Here is an 18782-nt window from a genome sequence, read left to right as displayed (position 1 = left end):
ATGTTTGGAAAAACTGCTTCTGGCCCAACATTCAGTAGTCTAGAAGGCTTCCGACATTGAAGGGGGCCCAGAGCAGGAAAGGCACATGATGCAGGTCCAGGCTGGGGTACAAGCAATTCTGCTACTTGGATCACAAAACCCAAGAGGCTCTATGACATTAGAAGTATCTCTGGCGGGAAGATATGCCACGTGGAGTTATGGCAAGTCCCGACCGGGAAATCCCAGCTGAGACCTCTAGGAATTATACACCATTTAATAAGCAACTCCTGACATACTTCTGGGTCCTGGCAGAGACAGACTACCTAACCATGAGTCACGGATTGATCTTGTAGCCAGAGTTGCCCAACATACACAAGGTTTTGTTAAAAACCATCATAATGTTGAGCAGGTCCAACAGCAATCCATTGTAAGATGGAAGCAGTACATTTGGGATTGATGTGAGCAGGGGTAGACGCACAAGTAAACTGCATAAGCAGGTGGTCCAAATCCCCACGTCATCCACCACTGTGCTGGCACCTTTCACTAAGCTCATACCCATGGCTGCATGGGGACCAAGAGAGGGCACGTATGACAAGCTGACAGAGGAAGACAAAAACTAAGCTTGGGGTGTGGGTGCAAGCAGCTGAAAATGGATGGCAGCTGCCCTGCAGCCTCAGTCAGGAGTGGACTTGAAATATAGTGGCAAGGAAAAATCCCACCAATGCGCATAGTTCTGGGTAGTGCAAATGATCCTTTACTTTGTGGGGAATAAATAGGAGTTTAGAATAAATATGAACTCATGAGCAGTGGCTTGCCCTAGGAGAAGAAGTACTGGAAAATCTGGAATTGGGATTGAAGGGAGTCTGGGGTAGAGGCATATATATAAATCCATGAGAGTGGATATAAAGCGTGAAGATCTTTGTATTCCAAGTTAATATCCACTAGAGGGCATCCACCACAAAAGAGACACTTTGCTGAGACTGCATCACAGCCTGATCTCGCTTCATTTCCTTCCCTCATGGGTCTTGATTCTGAGAACACTTCTTAAACAACCATAGTCTCTGTCTCAGGGGAACCCAACCTGCAACAGGTGTAAACATCCTTTCTGCAAGGTCTTTAGGGATACCTCGTATTTAAAAACTTCCACAGTTTTGCAGCAATTTATGCCAAGTGAAATTTTTAAAAAAGGTTACAAATATCTTCGGTTAGGTTCAGATTTTGCAGTCAAATTAGTTTCAAAAAATATTTGTTGTTTAGGGTTTCTGAATTTCAGAATTCTAAATTAGGAATTGTAGACCAGTATTTAGAAACTGAACATCTTTGTTTTTCTAAGACAGCTACAGTTTAGCAAACCATGCATTATGATCAAGGTCCCTCAAAGATTTGAATTTTACATAGATAAAAAATGAAGTTCTTTAAATTAATCTGTAATTGGATAGACCTAAACTAATCCATGAAAGGAAGTTTATGAGTTACCATATCTATGGTAATTGGGCATTTAATTTCAAAAAACAGTCCGAAGTATTTAGCCCCTTGTCATAACTTAGGAGTTGAGAGACTTCAGATGAGACACTACAAAGGATGTAATAAAGAAAAGGAAAATTCCCTAGCTCAGGTTTTTCTGGTCTTCCACTCCAGCCCAAGCCTTGGGCCTCAACCCCAGGGCCTGAATAAAAAGGAAAGCACCAAAAATTTCAAAAAAGCATGGTTTTGACTATCTTTGGGGCAAGCCACCATAATATGAAGTAGTAGAGCAGGAGGACATTTGCCTAAGAAACCAAAGAAATTCATCATCTAGCCACATTCTACAATACTCTCAAGCCCCGTATTTTGCAAGATAGTAGACGGGGAAATACAGGGTTACTTCAGATGAGAAGTTGTTAGATCAAAAACATAACTTTGGATATAAAATTGTTTAAGACGGAAAAATCTCTTCTATCCTAGAGTTAGCGTGCCTGTGATTTTAAAATGGTAAGTTAGAGCCATATTAAATATATATATATATACACTCATAATTATTCTTTTAATCAATATAAAATATTTAATAATAAAGGCTGGAATCATCATTGCTTTCAAAGACTTGTTTTTACATACTATTCCTCTGAACCCTATCCCCTATCCCTTTGATCTTTATAATGTATCTGGGAAAGAGAGAGGGTACATATGATTATCCACATTTTAAAGAGGAGGAAATAGAAAACTAAATAGTTTATCTAAAATTACACGACTAATAAGTGGGCAAAGCTATAACCGAAGCCACTCTAATACCATGTCCCTTACACTTCATACTTCATCACGTGGACAAAGCAAAACAGGAACAAAAACACAGTATCTGTGTGCTGTAGAATGTAAAGTCTTCTTTTAATTGAGTATGTGGATAAAAGTAGTGGTTTTTTTTAGCCTTCCAGTAAGTAAAACATTGAAGAACTGTCTCATTGGTCTTTTCAAGCAAAGAAACTGACTTGAACAGGTATTGAGATATATACTATTCTTGATGAAAGCTAAATTGGTCATTTTGTATCCCCAGGATGAATTGTCAATTTGGTAAAGGCCCCTTAACATGCCTTTTATATCCACTGTTATTGTTTAACATTGGATTTGATGTTAAAACTACAATGCTATATATTCTATTACAAATAAATAATAAGAAATAATTTTAGGTGAAAATGCATTGTTATTAGAGCAGATCTCTTTCATTACATAGCTTGCTGCTACTTAACTAATCACTTTTCTGAGGAACAAAATCGTGCGCAAAACCACTGACATATAGTGAAAATATTGAGTTTAGAAGTCAATGAATGACACTGTACTATAACTTCAAACATGCCACTACTTTGCTGAGACTAGGAACCAATCACTTCAATTTTTTGAATTTTAATTTTCTTATTTGTGAAATGATAATAATAGTACCAATTCTCAAGTAATTCACAATATTGTCACAATTTTGAAATTCAATAAACTTACATGAAATTCCTCCGTTTTTAAATGATGAGCTAATTGATTTGGCTCTTCTTATCCTGTTACTTACGTGGGCACTTCTTGACACAAAATGCTCCATAGGTGTATTTTGCATTGAAGTTATGCTCCAGTTGAAAGGTTGTTGGATTGTAGACAAAAGTTTGCGGACACTGAGTAACACATGCTCCACTATCATTGAAGTTCATGCAGGCCTGCAACACAGCAAAGATTAATTTTGTTTTAAAAATAACCTTCATAATACTTGTTAAAGGGACACTGCTACAACAGTTCTGTGATAGGTTGTATTGTTTACTCAGCGTACATCAATTTCATAAAAACTGGAAAATCTGATAACTTCCTAGTTGTAAGGGCTTATTTTTTAACTTTGCATTTGTTTTGTACTTCTCAATTTTACAAAACTGTTTTTCTAATGTCAGTAAATACACCACCTACAGTTATTGATGTTCTAATTGCTTGGTATCTATCCATTGATTTCTAAACTGAGAATTGGTTTAAATTATTAAAGTTAGATAATAGTGAAAACTTATTTAAGCTTACCCTTATCCAAAGGGTTTATGTTGAGTCTTAGAGTCTCGCAGTGACAACTAAATCTCCATTTGTACAGGCTAGACTTTCCTTAAAGCTGGTTTGGAGAGTTCAGTGCCTTAAGTGATATGGTAAGTCCATTCATCACCATCGTATAGTGAGAAAATGTGATGGTCATTCAAACTGGACTTAAAGAAAAGTCTCTGGCAGGTGACTAGTCAAGTGTAAATGTAGGGGGTACGATGCCAAAATGTAAAGAAGTAGCTATACTTAGCCCATAATTAAATAACATGATACCATTTCCTATATGGTCTTTTTCATAATGTTATACCATTTACTAAAAGTCACCAGTTCAAATAAATTTGTTTCTGCTGACATATATTTGTATTGAGACCTCAATTTGTTAATATGTTCAAATGCATTTGAGAATGATTAAAAACAATTGTACCACCTAAGAGTTAGGTATTTGATATGAAAAGAGAACATATGTATAAGTACATAAAAACATGTGATTAGCAAAATAGGGGATGAACTAATTATCTTAATTTAACAATTTAAACATTCATAGGAATAATTTAGGCCTTGGAAGGCAAGCTAATGTGAACTCAAGCTATATTTTACATATCATCATATATTGTACATATGCTTATTAATAAGCACTAATTTATTCTGTTTCCTCAAAACATTTTCTTAATCAATTGTTGTTTTAGCAAGCACTTTATCACAAACATGACAATTCCCTGATGATGGTCTACGAGGTGCATAATCAGAACGAGATTCACTGATAATACATTATTCACTAAGATGACACTCTCCAGGAAGAATCTATTAAAAACCAATCTAGGAAACTCAGTAAGTTTTAATTTATGGGTATAAAACTTCATGTGTCCTCATAATTGCTTTACTAACACATTTTATACAGTGTTGTGCACAGATTGCTTGGCAACAAATGGACATAAGCCAGAGAAATCAAACAAGTTTACCTTCCAGACAGCATACAATACAACATAACTTACACCAAAGTCTTGGTCTGGTATTCTTGAACATTCTGTACTAAATGCCAAAGTGGAATCACTGGACCACTCCATAAAAGTAATGAAATGAGAATTCTGAAGCTCCCTCAGCACTCTGCTTATTGTGATAATGGAACCATGAAAAAAATGCAGTGAAGATTCTAAGTGAAAGTTAACATCAATTGTTGGTGTTTATTGTTGCTACTGTTTTGAAATTACTGTTTTGAAACACTTGTTCAGCAACTTCCAGATCAAGCTTCAATCCCACGTCTGGTGATAGGCAAGGGAAAGGGTCTCAGTTCAAGATCTGCTGAGCATCTTCTGTATACTTTTAACAGTTTTCTTCTCTTTCCTTCTTCCTCCCTACTCATTTCTACAATACACACTTTTGTTTCACTATAAAATTAGGATAGACAAATTAAGTTTCTTGTGACATTAAGAAAAGAAATTACTGTGTATCTACATCATAAGAGCTATAATCTATAATTTGCTTATTTCCAGAATTAAGTGCCAAATTGAAAAAAAGACTCAGTTCTAAATATATCTGTGTATTCTCTGGATATTTGAGAGGGGAAAAAAAAACAAAATAAATTCCTGTGTGCAATTTTAGCAACAAAAATAGTTTATTATTTTATGATTTTTAGCTTAAAATGAAACTAATGCTCTGTGTGTATGAAATTTCATCAACTATAGCTCACAGAATTGTCTGCATGTATTCAAAAGAATAGAAAGACCTTTATCAAGGATATCAAAATGTAATTAAAAAGTGACCCCTACAAGCTATAAATATTACTTTTGAGGACATAAAAGTGTCCTCTTCTAAAAAAAAATCATACAGATTAGCATATAAATTGCTTTAAACGTGCATTTGTAAATCTTATAAATCTTGAATAATATTAGCTTGTAAACAATATAAACTGTAAAACAGTTAAATTCACAAATTTGTGTGATTTAATCTTGAAATTTATATTTGAGAAATAAAATGCAAGTGCCCCCACTCAGAAGACTCGACTCAACGATGCAACAACACACATAGGTAATCACCGTAAATTCTGGAAGGATGCTGTTAGCTTTTTAAAAGATATCTCAATATGTTCTCCTTCATGTTGTCCAATAAACCTCACTCATAATATAAATTGTAATCAGAAAGACATAATTCGTTTAGTAGAACAGAGCAATCCTAGTTAATTAATAGCCACCCAGTGAAGGAATGACTTCTAGGAAGTCAGAGCATCTTTCTTAAACCTAAAATGGCAAAATTTGATCTTATCTTAATAAGATATTAAAGACTCAATGTGCCTGAGTCAAATCAGGATGGAGGGGAGGACCCGAGAGCGAAAGGGGCAGCTGCCAGACTTACAAAGCAGTCGGTATCCTTAGGTCCCGAGCATCCTCCAGCACATTCTCGGTGACAGCAGTCACTAACGTAGGGTCCGTAGCACCTGCCATCACACTGTTCTGCACAGACAGTCCTTGTCACTGCAGAAGACAGAGATAGGTGCTCATCAAAGTCAGCCACCAAGAGAAACTTCTAAGGGGATTTGGAGTAGCTGAGAAAAGTTGAGCCCTGGAGAAACAATGTACTCAACTGTCATTGACTCAGCTCAGCAAACATTTACTGAAGGAAGTCTGCAATTGATCAAAATTACTGTAAAGCCCAAAATTACTGCAAAATTAAAACCCTTCAAAATTAATACACGAATTTGTTTTCTATATTCTTTCTTGTTCCAGCAAATACTTAAAGGCTTTACAAAACTCACACAACTTAGCCAGAAAGAATCAAATTTAGAACAACTGAATGCGACATTTTGGCAGGCCGTGAAGGATGGAGTCAGCAGCGAAGTCAACTTACAGTATGCACAGTGAGGGCCTGCAGCGGGAGGTGTCCCCAGGAGTGAGTGCAACATTTTTGGTAGTCAACGCAGAAAGGGGAACAGAAACTTTTACATGATTCACATTATATCATTCCTATCAGATACATCGATGCTAGATAGGTGATAAAATGCATATGTGACTGACAAATAAATAGGTAGGTAGGCAGGTAGACAAAGAGAGATAGATAATGGATCTGTAGTAGCACAACTGTTTCTATTCCTGAGATTTAAGTGAAATTTCTTCTAAGATTTCTGAAAAAGGAGGGACTTGTGTAAGGAAGAGTGTAACACCACAGGAGGAAGGAAAGGATGGAGGAGGGAAAGAAAGAAGGAAAGGAAGAGAGGGAGGGAGAGAGATATATTCATAACAAACACAACAAAAACTTCTATTAGTTTTTTCTTATAACATCCTTCAATCCAAGCTGACAGCAGTATGTCAAGGTATACATTGGACATCAAAATTATAGCATTGAGGGACACATTTCCGCTTATCACACTTATTCCAAAGATATATTTTAAAAGTATTTAGAGAAATGAATTTTACAGCATATGTGTAGCACATCATTTCTTTGCTTCTGTATTTCCACTTCACCCTTGTTTCTTCCCACCTCTTTGAGTTCTTCAAAGCTTCCTTCACTGCTATCATAGCAAGACACCACTCTAGTGTTCCTCAGAGCTGGTCTTCACAATTTTCTTTGGTCTAAGGGCTCATATACCTGGATGAAATCATTCATCTCTGCTTTGCATACTACCTATAGGTAGATAACATCAGATCCAGATCTGAATTCTCTATTGAGATGCAATATGTATTTCTAGGTGTCTACAAAAGTTCTCATTTAAATGTACAAAATGGAATGTATCATTTCCCCACCTCCACCATCAAGTATATCTCTCTTATTTGTTCCCTTACCTCAATTAATGATAGTATCAACCATCCAGTAGCTCAATTAAAATTTGGGGACATGTTTTCTATTTCTCCTTTCCCCTCACCCTCACTTCTCATACCTAATAAAAATCCCAAATACTAGCAATAGATATTTTTCATTACTGTCTCTCCTCTCTACTCCAACTTTGTTTTGAGACTTAGCTCTAAATTATTACATAGCCTTCTAAAAGATTTCTCAGATCACAATCCTCTATGCCACTCTAAAAGTAATGATTGGAAAATATGGGCAACTGCATATAAATCAGTGTTGTTTCACAGTATGAAGCTTACTTCCCATCTCTGCACTAGAGGAGTAAACCCTTAGCAAGGAATAAAAGTCCTCTATCAATTGACCATCATTTCTACCAGCATCTCTCACTACTCTCATTGTGATCTTCACATCCAAACAGAGAAATACCACTTGTGGTCCCCAGTTCCTTTCATGGTACTCAACTGTAATTTTCACTGCCTTTTCACAATGCATTCCTTCATGAGGAAAAGAACCCTATCTGCCTTCTCTGTCTAGCAAATACTCATTCATAAGATCCACTTAAGGTGCCATTTTGCTCTGAAACCTTTTCAGACACATCTCCACCCTGAGTTAATCTGACACACTTGCTTCTGAGCAAGTAAGCAGATGAATTAAATCTACTCATTAACTCTTCATATTCACACATGTGCTTTACATTAACATTCCTATCTTTTAACCAATTGTTATATTTATTTAGATGTCCTAATTAGTAATTAATACCATATAAAGGAAACACTTTTAATAGACACTTTTGGAAAGAACAGATTCAAATATAATTCCTCTCTTCCAGATTCAACGAGGCTCTTTTGATGTATTAAGAGTTGCTCATTGAAATGGCAGACATATGTTAATTAATCAAATTACTAGATTTGAAATCAGTGTTATCACAGGACAGTCTACTAATTTGCTTTTAGTTGACAGGCTTTCTTCAGCTGGAAAATAGCATGAAGTAAGAGAGCAATCATATCCTATAAATCATATCATGTTTTAATCCTAGACATATATGTCTAAGTGTTAATTTCTCTTTTTAACTCTATGGTGATTTAAGGTAACTATACAAAATGTTTCAATTTCTCTTTATTTATATACTTTGGTCTTTCCTACCAAATGAGGAAATTAATGTATATAGTATTTAAAGAAATAACCATGATTTTATTTTTATAAATTATTTATTAAATGTTCATAAGATAATTTCTCTCATTGAGTACACTATTTAAATATAAAAACAATATGTTAGAAAAAGAATCTAACGTAGTACAACCTTAGGTTCAATAATTATTATACTGTGAACTTTTAAAACATGTATTCAAATTATTCAATCATATGTGTTGTCAACTATAAATTTTTCAAAATAGCAATTCCTTCCATACAGTGGTCACCTATCTCACATTTTCTCAGGACATTTTGATGTTAGAGATGCCATTCCATTTCAGGAACATGCAAAGAAACATCCTTCTAAGGCATTATTTTTTAAAATTTTGATTTACGATATTAAAAGGGAATTCTGGGATTTGTTTCAAAAGCAGTCTACAATTATATTTTTTCAAAAGGTAAGATACATTTAACACTAAAAAATCACTATTTGTTATCATAGTTTTCACACACCTAAAGTTCAGTAAGCATGAAACGTATTTAGAAATCTTTGCTTGACAGATAATAAGTAAGCAAAAGAACAAAGCAATAAGCTTAATCTCTAAATAATGATGAGACACTCTTAAGAAACATTTCTTCACATTGTTATGAGTTTTGTTTCCAGAAAGAAAACTTTCCCTTTGTACAGTCTGTTTAATGGCACTTGCTGATTAATAAGCATTACTTAATATGAATTAAACACATCAAACTATAGTCATATTTTATTATGACGAAAACACAAAACAAAAAACAGGTCCTTAAATCAATCAGATAATTCACTTAGCCTCCATGGGAACATTAACTTATAATTGCTTTGGTTATTTTAATTTCCATCCTTGCATGACTATTATTTCATTAGAATTTTTTTCCCCTATATTTATTATCTTTTCTAAATTGCTTCATTGGGTACATTACAATATCTGGGTTGAATTTTTACTAGCTTGTTCTTTAGTGGTACATCACTAACTCTGATTGCTTAACATAAAAGATAAAACTTGGGAAATTAAAATGCTTATTATATTAGGGTCAGTAAATTTGGAATTGGAAACGGGGATTCATTCAAAACATCCATGAGAATCAGATGGATATTGGGTCCTTAACATTTAAGGAACCAAGCATTCTGTAGTAGTAAGAGGATGCTGCTGAGAGAATATCTATCATCTCAAAAAAACTAAAGTATCTATGAGTAGGTTTATTACATCAGCATTTCACTAATAAAAACAAGGGCTTAATTACTTCTTAAAATATAATAGTAACTACCCTTAAAGTTACTCCCTTAGAAGAAATTAATTTTATTTGAAGAACTTTAGCAATTTACTAATCAAATATTTACTGTTACTTCTTATGAGTTACAAAAGGAAAATGAACATTCATAAATGATGCAAAACAGAGCATTGGCATCACGGTGACTAAACAAAAGGATCTCTGCCCATTAAAAAACAAATGATGTAAATTTAGGCAAAGTCTTTGCGTTTTCTTCCTACATTTTACACCCGGCCCCCTTTTTCCTCCTTCCCATCCATTCCTCCTTCATCATCTCCTCCATCTTCGCACCCTCAGTGCCTTCTGCTTCTCTTCACTTCCTCTACCCCGTGGCTCTGAACCAGGCTTTCTATGATCACTGAACAGGATTCTTGCATCAGTGAAAATTTTGATTTAGTTGATAATCAGTGGGGCCCAAGATTTTCCATTCTAATGAACTCCCAGGTTATGTCACTGCCTACTAGTCCACAGACCTCATTTGGAGTAGCAGGATATAGAGTGCTTAAAAAAAAAAATGCCTGGGAATCACCTAATTCCTATTAAATCAAAATTACATGCCATGTTCTAGGATTTGATACTTTTAATAAGCTCCCCATGTGATTTCCAATATGCAGTCTAGAGCTGAAAACAATTATTCTATCCAGTGAAAATGGGAAAAACTCTAGGTTATTTCCAGCATTTGATTGATTGACTAACTAATTATTCTTTGTCTGAGATTTAATCACACTGACTGTCCTCTTCCTTTAATTTCCTATTGGTGTTGTTAAGCCCTCTATCACTAATAGGGAGATTAAGCAAACACAACTGATGTGCAAGCAGGTAGGAAAATGTGGGAAGAAAAAGACCTAAAGTGGGAACAGAAATATTGCTTGGCTAATTCTGAAGGCAAAACTTTCAGATAAGTAAGACAGTCAGAAAACTGTTCCTTTCTCTTACCCAGCAGCTGTTTATGTGACAAGTATCCTGAGCAGCCCCCAATTACATTGCTAAGCATATTTTAAAGCATGCTTATTTTTATTTCATTCTATTTCAGTTAGTATTCAATGACCTGCACCTCTATGATGCCTAGATTACTTCTGTTTATTGACCAAATTTCGACAAACTGTGTCCGTGAAACACATTGTGTCCATTAAATAGATGGTACTTCAGTGGAATGGTTTTAGTGTTAGGCTGTTTTCAGTTACAAACTTGGAGGTTTGAGCAAGAAGAAAAATGCTTGGGTTAAAGCAAAGGTGATTTGGGTTGGATGTGAAGAATTTATTGACTATTAGAGTGATAAAAACACTGTAATGAGACACTGAATGGGTTTCTTGAGTCTTTGTCAGTATTTAAGGGAAATATCTTCTGAATGCTTTAGACCTCCACTAAATTAAAGACAGCGGGCTTGATGAAATGCTCTCTAGAGGTACCCTCTAGTTCTACAATCTAATATTTACTCCTATGAGTCGTGAAATTGTGACCGCCCCCTGCCCCCACAAAATGAACGTTTTGGGTTTTGTTACATGCTTCTAGAAAGCTACTATCATCAGAATCGACTTTAAATGAAGCAAATAAAGCTCATAGACCATTCAAGAATATTACTTCCAGAGCATGCTGAAATGTGTAGAAAATCAGGTCTAATGACACTAACACTAAACTATATACCACTATTAATTTTCCCAGGGGAGAATAATTGGACACATCTGTGTGTCCAGTGCCTGATAGACTGTAAGAATTACATAGAAAGATACCTGGTCCTCTTCCTACTTTCTGATTCAATAAGTCTAGGGAAGGGGCCAGAAAATTCATTTTTTTATTGGGAGCCCCAAGGTTTTCAGCCTTTATAAACCAATATTTTAATACCTCTCCTCTAAGATACTCTCTCCTTCTTATTGTGTGGCTACTGCAGGAAGGGTAAAGCATTTATTTAGACGGGAAGGCAGAGATGGAGATAGGTCTTAAACTGTACTGTTGCTTCCTATCTCACATTAGATCACAGAATAATTGACAATAATTGTTGCTGCACAGAGTCAAGCCTCAGGATACATAAAGACTATATCCTGATCTGGACAGGGAAGGAATTTTGAATTTTAATAATTTAATATTTTATTAATTATTTTAACCAGTAGCATAAGGCCTAATGCATTGAAAAAAAGGCTAAGTAGAATTATAAAAACATATCTGGGCTTTCTAAACTACCACAGTTATACCCATTTTCACATCACAGAAGAAAATATAACATCATCTTTTACTTCTAATTAGTCTGGTGATAGCTACTCCAAAGGAACTGACCATTCATACCATAAGGTGAACACCCCTACAAGTATTATAATGGTTTAATCTTATATGCAATAACTGCTACAGTTCACCTGAAAAACATGGCAGACACCTGCAAAGCCCTTACTGAAACTGACATTCAGAATCAGTTAGTAAAAGTATGCCTAAATTTGGCAGCTACTAATCAGGTTTGACCCTTGTCCCAGTTAATTCCCTGGTGACCCATGGGCTATGACATGATAATATTGCTAGTTATGTCATATAGGAAAGGAATCTTGTCTAATCTATTCTTCATCAACAGCTGCTTTATTCATTTACTTAATGAATTTTTATTCAACCTATTTTTAAAAGACATGCTCAGTGGTTCATTAAGGGACCTTAAAGCTGATTTTAAACTACCCTCTTGGCCACCAGGGAAATTCTCCCTTATTAACAGGCTATTAACATCAGCAAAGTTTATGAGCCAGGATTAAAAAAAACAAAAACAAAAATAATATTGCCCTATTACATGAACTATAAAAGTATTCTTGAGGGTGAGTGTGAGTTTTTGCATAATCTTTCCAAGACTATATATACAGATTCCAAGATAATAAGGGAAGTGTATGAATTGGCATAATGAAACCATAAATAGTATTTAAAAATATATTTTTACATTAGAATTGATGGCTACACCTTACATACACAAATAAATGATATACTGGAAATAAAGTGATTAAAAAATGGAATTATCTTATCATGGATGTGTTACAAACCAAAAAATGAGGAAAAGTTGACATTCAACTTTTCCAAATCACCTTGCATTATAGCAGACCAAACGTCTCTATATCCAGACTTGATGAAAATGAACACACACACACACACGCACATGCACACACACACACACACACACAATCTGTTTTGCTTACCCTAGTTCCCCATCCAGAATATCAATAGACTGAAATAAAGACAATCTCTCCTACCCAGTATATATCTGGATGAGTTTCCTTCTGAAATTGGCCAAAAAAAATGCCAATTTTGTAATGAAAATAATCAGAAAATATTAAAATGGAAAAGAAAATATTAAAACAGAAAAATTGAGCAAAGACTATGAATAGAAAGTTTAAGAAAAAAATAGAAATGCTCAATAATTATGTAAAAAAGACATTTGACTTCAGCTATAATCCAGTAACTATAAATTAAATCAGGGATATGTTGTTGTGTACATAATTCTTAAATGAAAAAAAAAATATCTAGTTTACATGCAGGTTAAAAATTGAGCAAACTATTGGTGTGTATCAAAATTGATACAAGATTTTTGAAGACTAATTTGCTGCTAACAAATTTGTGTATGTAAATTCACATGTGACCATGCAGTTTTATTTCTAGCAATCTGACACAGAAAAATGTGTACATATGGACAGATATGTATTTAAAATGCTCACTGGTTGTAATTGAGACTAATAGAATGTAATCTAATGTCCACTAAGAAGGAATTGTTAAGTAAATTACAGGTCACCCAGAACTTGGGAAACTCCTGCAGGACTAAATAAAGAATGAAGTTAATCGCAATCTGCTGAAATGAAAGGATTTTGAAAATATAATGTACAATGAAATAAAAGTGATAGAAGAGTAAATATAGTGTACTCATTTTTGTAAAACAAAATCCCAGAATTTATATACACTTATGTGAATAAATATACACATGAATGTACACATATATACCAAACATTACCATAAAGTAATCACTTTATGGAAAAATGTAGGTTGGGGGGAATGGTGCTCATTGATGGGCATACATTTTCACTTTTAATTCTATACATTTGAGTTTGACAAAAATTTTTCTAAAGAAAACTATAATATGAAATAATCTATGCATTTGGCAGAGCAAGTTAATTATCCCAGTGTTACAGATGAAGAGATTAACATTTAAAAAATATTTAACTAGGGCTTCCCTGGTGGCACAGTGGTTGAGAGTCTGCCTGCCGATGCAGGGGACATGGGTTCATGCCCCAATCCAGGAAGATCCCACATGCCACGGAGTGGCTGGGCCCGTGAGCCATGGTCGCTGAGCCTGCGCGTCCAGAGCCTGTGCTCTGCAATGGGAGAGGCCACAACAGTGAGAGGCCTGCGTACCACAAAAAAACAAACAAACAAAAAAATTAACTAGCTTATCCTAGGTCACATGATTTATTATAAAGTAGGGTCTTAAATTAATTTCCAGAATTGTATATAGCTTCCTTAATATGTTTACATTAAAGAGCCAAATAGGTGTCTAAAGACCAAAGGGGGTGAGGGTGGGAGGAACATAGTTCCAAAAACTGTTTAAAATACAACATGGGAGAAGGAACTAAGATGGTGCAGTAGAAGGACGTGCTCTCACTCCCTCTTGCGAGAACACCAGAATCACATCTAGCTGCTGGACAATCATTAACAGGAAGACACTGGAACTCACCAAAAAACATAACCCACAACCAAAGACAAAAGAGAAGCCACAGTGAGATGGTAGGAGGGGTGCAATCACAGTAAAATCAAATCCCATAACTGGTGGGTCGGTGACTCACAGACTGAAGAACACTTATACCACAGAAGTCCACCCACTGGAGTGAAGGTTCTGAGCCCCAAGTCAGGCTTACCAACCTGGGGGTCTAGCAAAGGGAGGAGGAATTCCTAGAGAATCAGACTTTGAAGGCTTGTGGGAATTGATTGCAAGACTTCGACAGGACTGGGGGAAACAGAGACTCCACTCTTGGAGGGCACACACAAAGTAGTGGTGCAGTGGGACCCAGGAGAAGGAGCAGTGACCCCAGGGGAGACTGAACCAGACCTACCTGCTAGTGTTGGAGGGTCTCCTGTAGAGGCAGGGGGTGGGGGGCTGTGGCTCACCATGGGGACAAGGACACTGGCAGCAGAAGTTTTGGGAAGTACTCCTTGGCATGAGCCCTCCCAGAGTTAGTCATTAGCCCCGCCAAAGAGCCCAGGTAGGCTCCAGTGTTGGGTTGCCTCAGGCCAAACAACCAACAGGGAGGGAACCCAGCCCCACCCATCAACAGTCAAGTGGACTAAGTTTTACTGAGCTCTGCCCACCAGAGCAACAGTCAGCTCTACCCACCACCAGTCACTCCCATCAAGCCTCTTAGATAGCCTCAACCACCAGAGGGCAGACAGCAGAAGCAAGACTACAATCCTGCAGCCTGTGGAACAAAAACCACATTCAAAGAAAGACACACAAGATGAAAAAGCAGAGGGCTATGTACCAGATGGGCTATGTACAAGATGAAGAAACAAGACAAAACCCCAGAAAAACAATTAAATGAAGTGGAAATAGGCAACCTTTCAGAAAAAGAATTCAGAATAATGACAGTGAAGACAATCCAGGACCTTGGAAAAAGAATGGAGACAAAGATCAAGAAGATGCAAGAAATGTTTAACAAAGACCTAGAAGAATTAAAGAACAAACAGAGATGAACAATATAATAAGTGAAATGAAAACTACACTAGAAGGAATCAATAGCAGAATAACTGAGGCAGAAGAACAGATAAGTGACCTGGAAGACAGAATGGTGGAATTCACTGTTGCAGAACAGAATAAAGAAAGAAGAATGAAAAGAAATGAAGACAGCCTAAGAGACTTCTGGGATAACATTAAACACAACAACATTCGCATTATAGGGGTCCCAGAGGGAGGAGACAGAGAGAAAGGACCCGAGAAAATATCTGAAGAGATTATAGTCGAAAATTTCCCTAACATGTGAAAGGAAATAGCCACTCAAGTCCAGGAAGCGCAGCAAGTCCCATACAGGAAAAACCCAAGGAGAAACATGCCGAGACACATAGTAATTAAATGGGCAAATATTAAAGGCAAAGAAAAATTACTGAAAGCAGCAAGGGCAAAACGAAAAATAACATACAAGGGAAATCTCATATGGTTAACAGCTGATTTCTCAGCACAAACTCTACAAGCCAGAAGGGAGTGGCATGATATACTTAAAGTGATGAAAGGGAATAACCTACAACCAAGATCACTCTACCTAGCAAGGATCTCATTCACATTCGATGGAGAAATCAAAAGCTTTACAGACAAGCAAAAGCTAAGAGAATTCAGCACCACCAAACCAGCTCTACGACAAATGCTAAAGGAACTTCTCTAAGTGGGAAACACAGGAGAAGAAAAGGACCTACAAAAACAAACCAAAAACAATTAAGAAAATGGTCATAGGAACATACATATAGATAATTACCTTAAACGTGAATGGATTAAATGCTCCAAACAAAAGACACAGGCTTGCTGAATGGATACAAAAACAAGAACCATATGTATGCTGTCTATAAGAGACCCACTTCAGGCCTAGGGACACATACAGACTGAAAGTGAGGGGATGGAAAAAGATATTCCATGGAAATCAAAAGAGAGCTGGAGTAGCAATACTCATATCAGATAAAATAGACGTTAAAATAAAGAATGTTACAAGAGACAAGGAAGGACAGTACATAATGATCAATGGATCAATGCAAGAAGACATAAAAATTCTAAATATATATGCACCCAACATAGGAGCACCTCAACATATAAGTCAACTGCTAACAGCTATAAAAGAGGAAATCGACAGTAACACAATAATAGTGGGGGACTTTAACACCTCACTTACACCAATGGGCAGATCACCCAAAATGAAAATAAATAAGGAAACAGAAGCTTTAAATGACACAATAGAGCAGATAGACTTAATTGATATTTATAGGACATTCCATCCAAAAACAGCAGATTAGACTTTCTTCTCAAGTGCGCATGGAACATTCTCCAGGATAGATCACATCTTGGGTCACAAATCAAGCCTCAGTAAATTTAAGAAAATTGAAATCATATCAAGTATCTTTTCTGACCACAACACTATGAGATTAGAAAAGAATTACAGGGATAAAAAACGTAAATAACACAAACACATGGAGGCTAAACAATATGTTACAAAATAACCAAGAAATCACTGAAGAAATCAAAGAGGAAATCAAAAAATACCTAGAGAAAAATGACAATGAAAACACGACGATCCAAAACCTATGGGAGGCAGAAAAAGCAGTTCTAAGAGGGAAGTTTATAGCTATACAAGCCTACCTCAAGAAACAAGAAAAATCTCAAGTAAACAATCTAACCTTACACCTAAAGGAACTAGAGAGGAAGAACAAACAAAACCCAAAGTTAGCAGAAGGAAAGAAATCATAAAGATCAGAGCAGAAATAAATGAAACAGAAACAAAGAAAACAATAGCAAAGATCAATAAAACTCAAAGCTGGTTCTTTGAGAAGGTAAACAAAATTGATAAACCATTAGCCAGACTCATCAAGAAAAAGAGGGAGAGGACTCAAATCAATAAACTTAGAAATGAAAAAGGAGAAGTTACAACAGACACCACAGAAATACAAAGCATCCTAAGAGACTACTACAAGCAACTCTATGCCAATAAAATGGACAACCTGGAAGAAAAGGACAAATTCTTAGAAAGGTATAACCTTCCAGACTGAACCAGGAAGAAACAGAAAATTTGAACAGACCAACCACAAATAATGAAATTGAAACTGTGATTAAAAATCTTCCAACAAACAAAAGTCCAGGACCAGATGGCTTCACAGGTGAATTCTATCAAACATTTAGAGAAGAGCTAACACCTATCCTTCTCAAACTCTTCCAAAAAATTGCACAGGAAGGAACACTCCCAAACTCATTCTATGAGGCCACCATCACCCTGATACCAAAAACAGACAAAGATACTCGAAAAAAGAAATATACAGACCAATATCACTGATGAATATAGATGCAAAAATCCTCAACAAAATGCTAGCAAACAGAACCCAACAACACATTAAAAGGATCATACACCATGATCAACTGGGATTTATCCCAGGGATGCAAGGATTCTTCAACATATGCAAATCAATCATTGTGATACACCGTATTAACAAATTGAAGAATACAAACCATATGATCATCTCAATAGATGCAGAAAAAGCTTTTGACAAAATTCAACACCCATTTATGACAAAAACTCTCCAGGAAGTGGGCATAGAGGGAACTTACCTCAACACAATAAAGGCCATATACGACAAACCCACAGCAAACATCATTCTCAATGGTGAAAAACTGAAAGCATTTCCTCTAAGATCAGGAATGAGACAAGGATGTCCACTCTCACCCCTATTATTCAACATAGTTTTGGAAGTCCTAGCCATGGCAATCAGAGAAGAAAAAGGAATAAAAGGAATACAAATTGGAAAAGAAGAAGTAAAACTGTCACTGTTTGCAGATGACATGATACTATACAAAGAGAATCCTAAAAATGCCACCAGGAAACTCCTAGAACTAATCAATTAATTTGGTAAAGTTGCAGGATACAAAAGTAATGCACAGAAATCTCTTGCATTCCTATTCACTAATGATGAAAAATCAGAAAGAGAAATTAAGGAAACACTCCCATTTACCATTGCAACAAAAAGAATAAAATACCTAGGAATAAACCTACCTAGGGAGACAAAAGACCTGTATGCAGAAAACTATGACACTGATGAAAGAAATTAAAGATGATACCAACAGATGGAGAGATATACCATGTTCTTGGATTGGAAGAATCAATATTGTGAAAATGACTATACTAAACAAAGCAATCTACAGATTCAATGCAATCCCTATCAAATTACCAATGGAATTTTTTACGGAACTAGAACAAATCATCTTAAAATTTGTATAGAGACACAAAAGACCCCAAATAGTCAAAGCAGTCTTGAGGGAAAGAAACGGAGCTGGAGGAATCAGACTCCCTGAATTCAGACTATACTAC

General features: G+C 35.9%; 1 protein-coding gene across 1 annotated transcript in view; it reads right to left on the bottom strand.

Moving 5' to 3' along the window:
* ERBB4 (erb-b2 receptor tyrosine kinase 4) overlaps positions 1 to 18782 on the bottom strand; it is a 671873-nt gene that overhangs the window by 304243 nt on the left and 348848 nt on the right. The window contains exons 5-6 of the mRNA XM_029224991.1: positions 5857 to 5975; positions 3008 to 3149 (exon numbers count right to left, since the gene is read on the bottom strand). Of these exons, the coding sequence (XP_029080824.1) occupies positions 3008 to 3149; positions 5857 to 5975 (261 nt within the window). The remainder of the gene's footprint in view (positions 1 to 3007; positions 3150 to 5856; positions 5976 to 18782) is intronic.

The sequence above is a fragment of the Monodon monoceros genome, unplaced genomic scaffold, assembly GCF_005190385.1.
Source record: "Monodon monoceros isolate NGI ecotype Baffin Bay Population unplaced genomic scaffold, NGI_Narwhal_1 Super_Scaffold_16, whole genome shotgun sequence".
Classification (NCBI taxonomy): Eukaryota; Metazoa; Chordata; class Mammalia; order Artiodactyla; family Monodontidae; genus Monodon; species Monodon monoceros.
Note: the sequence above shows the minus strand (reverse complement) of the source record. Positions and strands in the feature narration are given on the sequence as shown.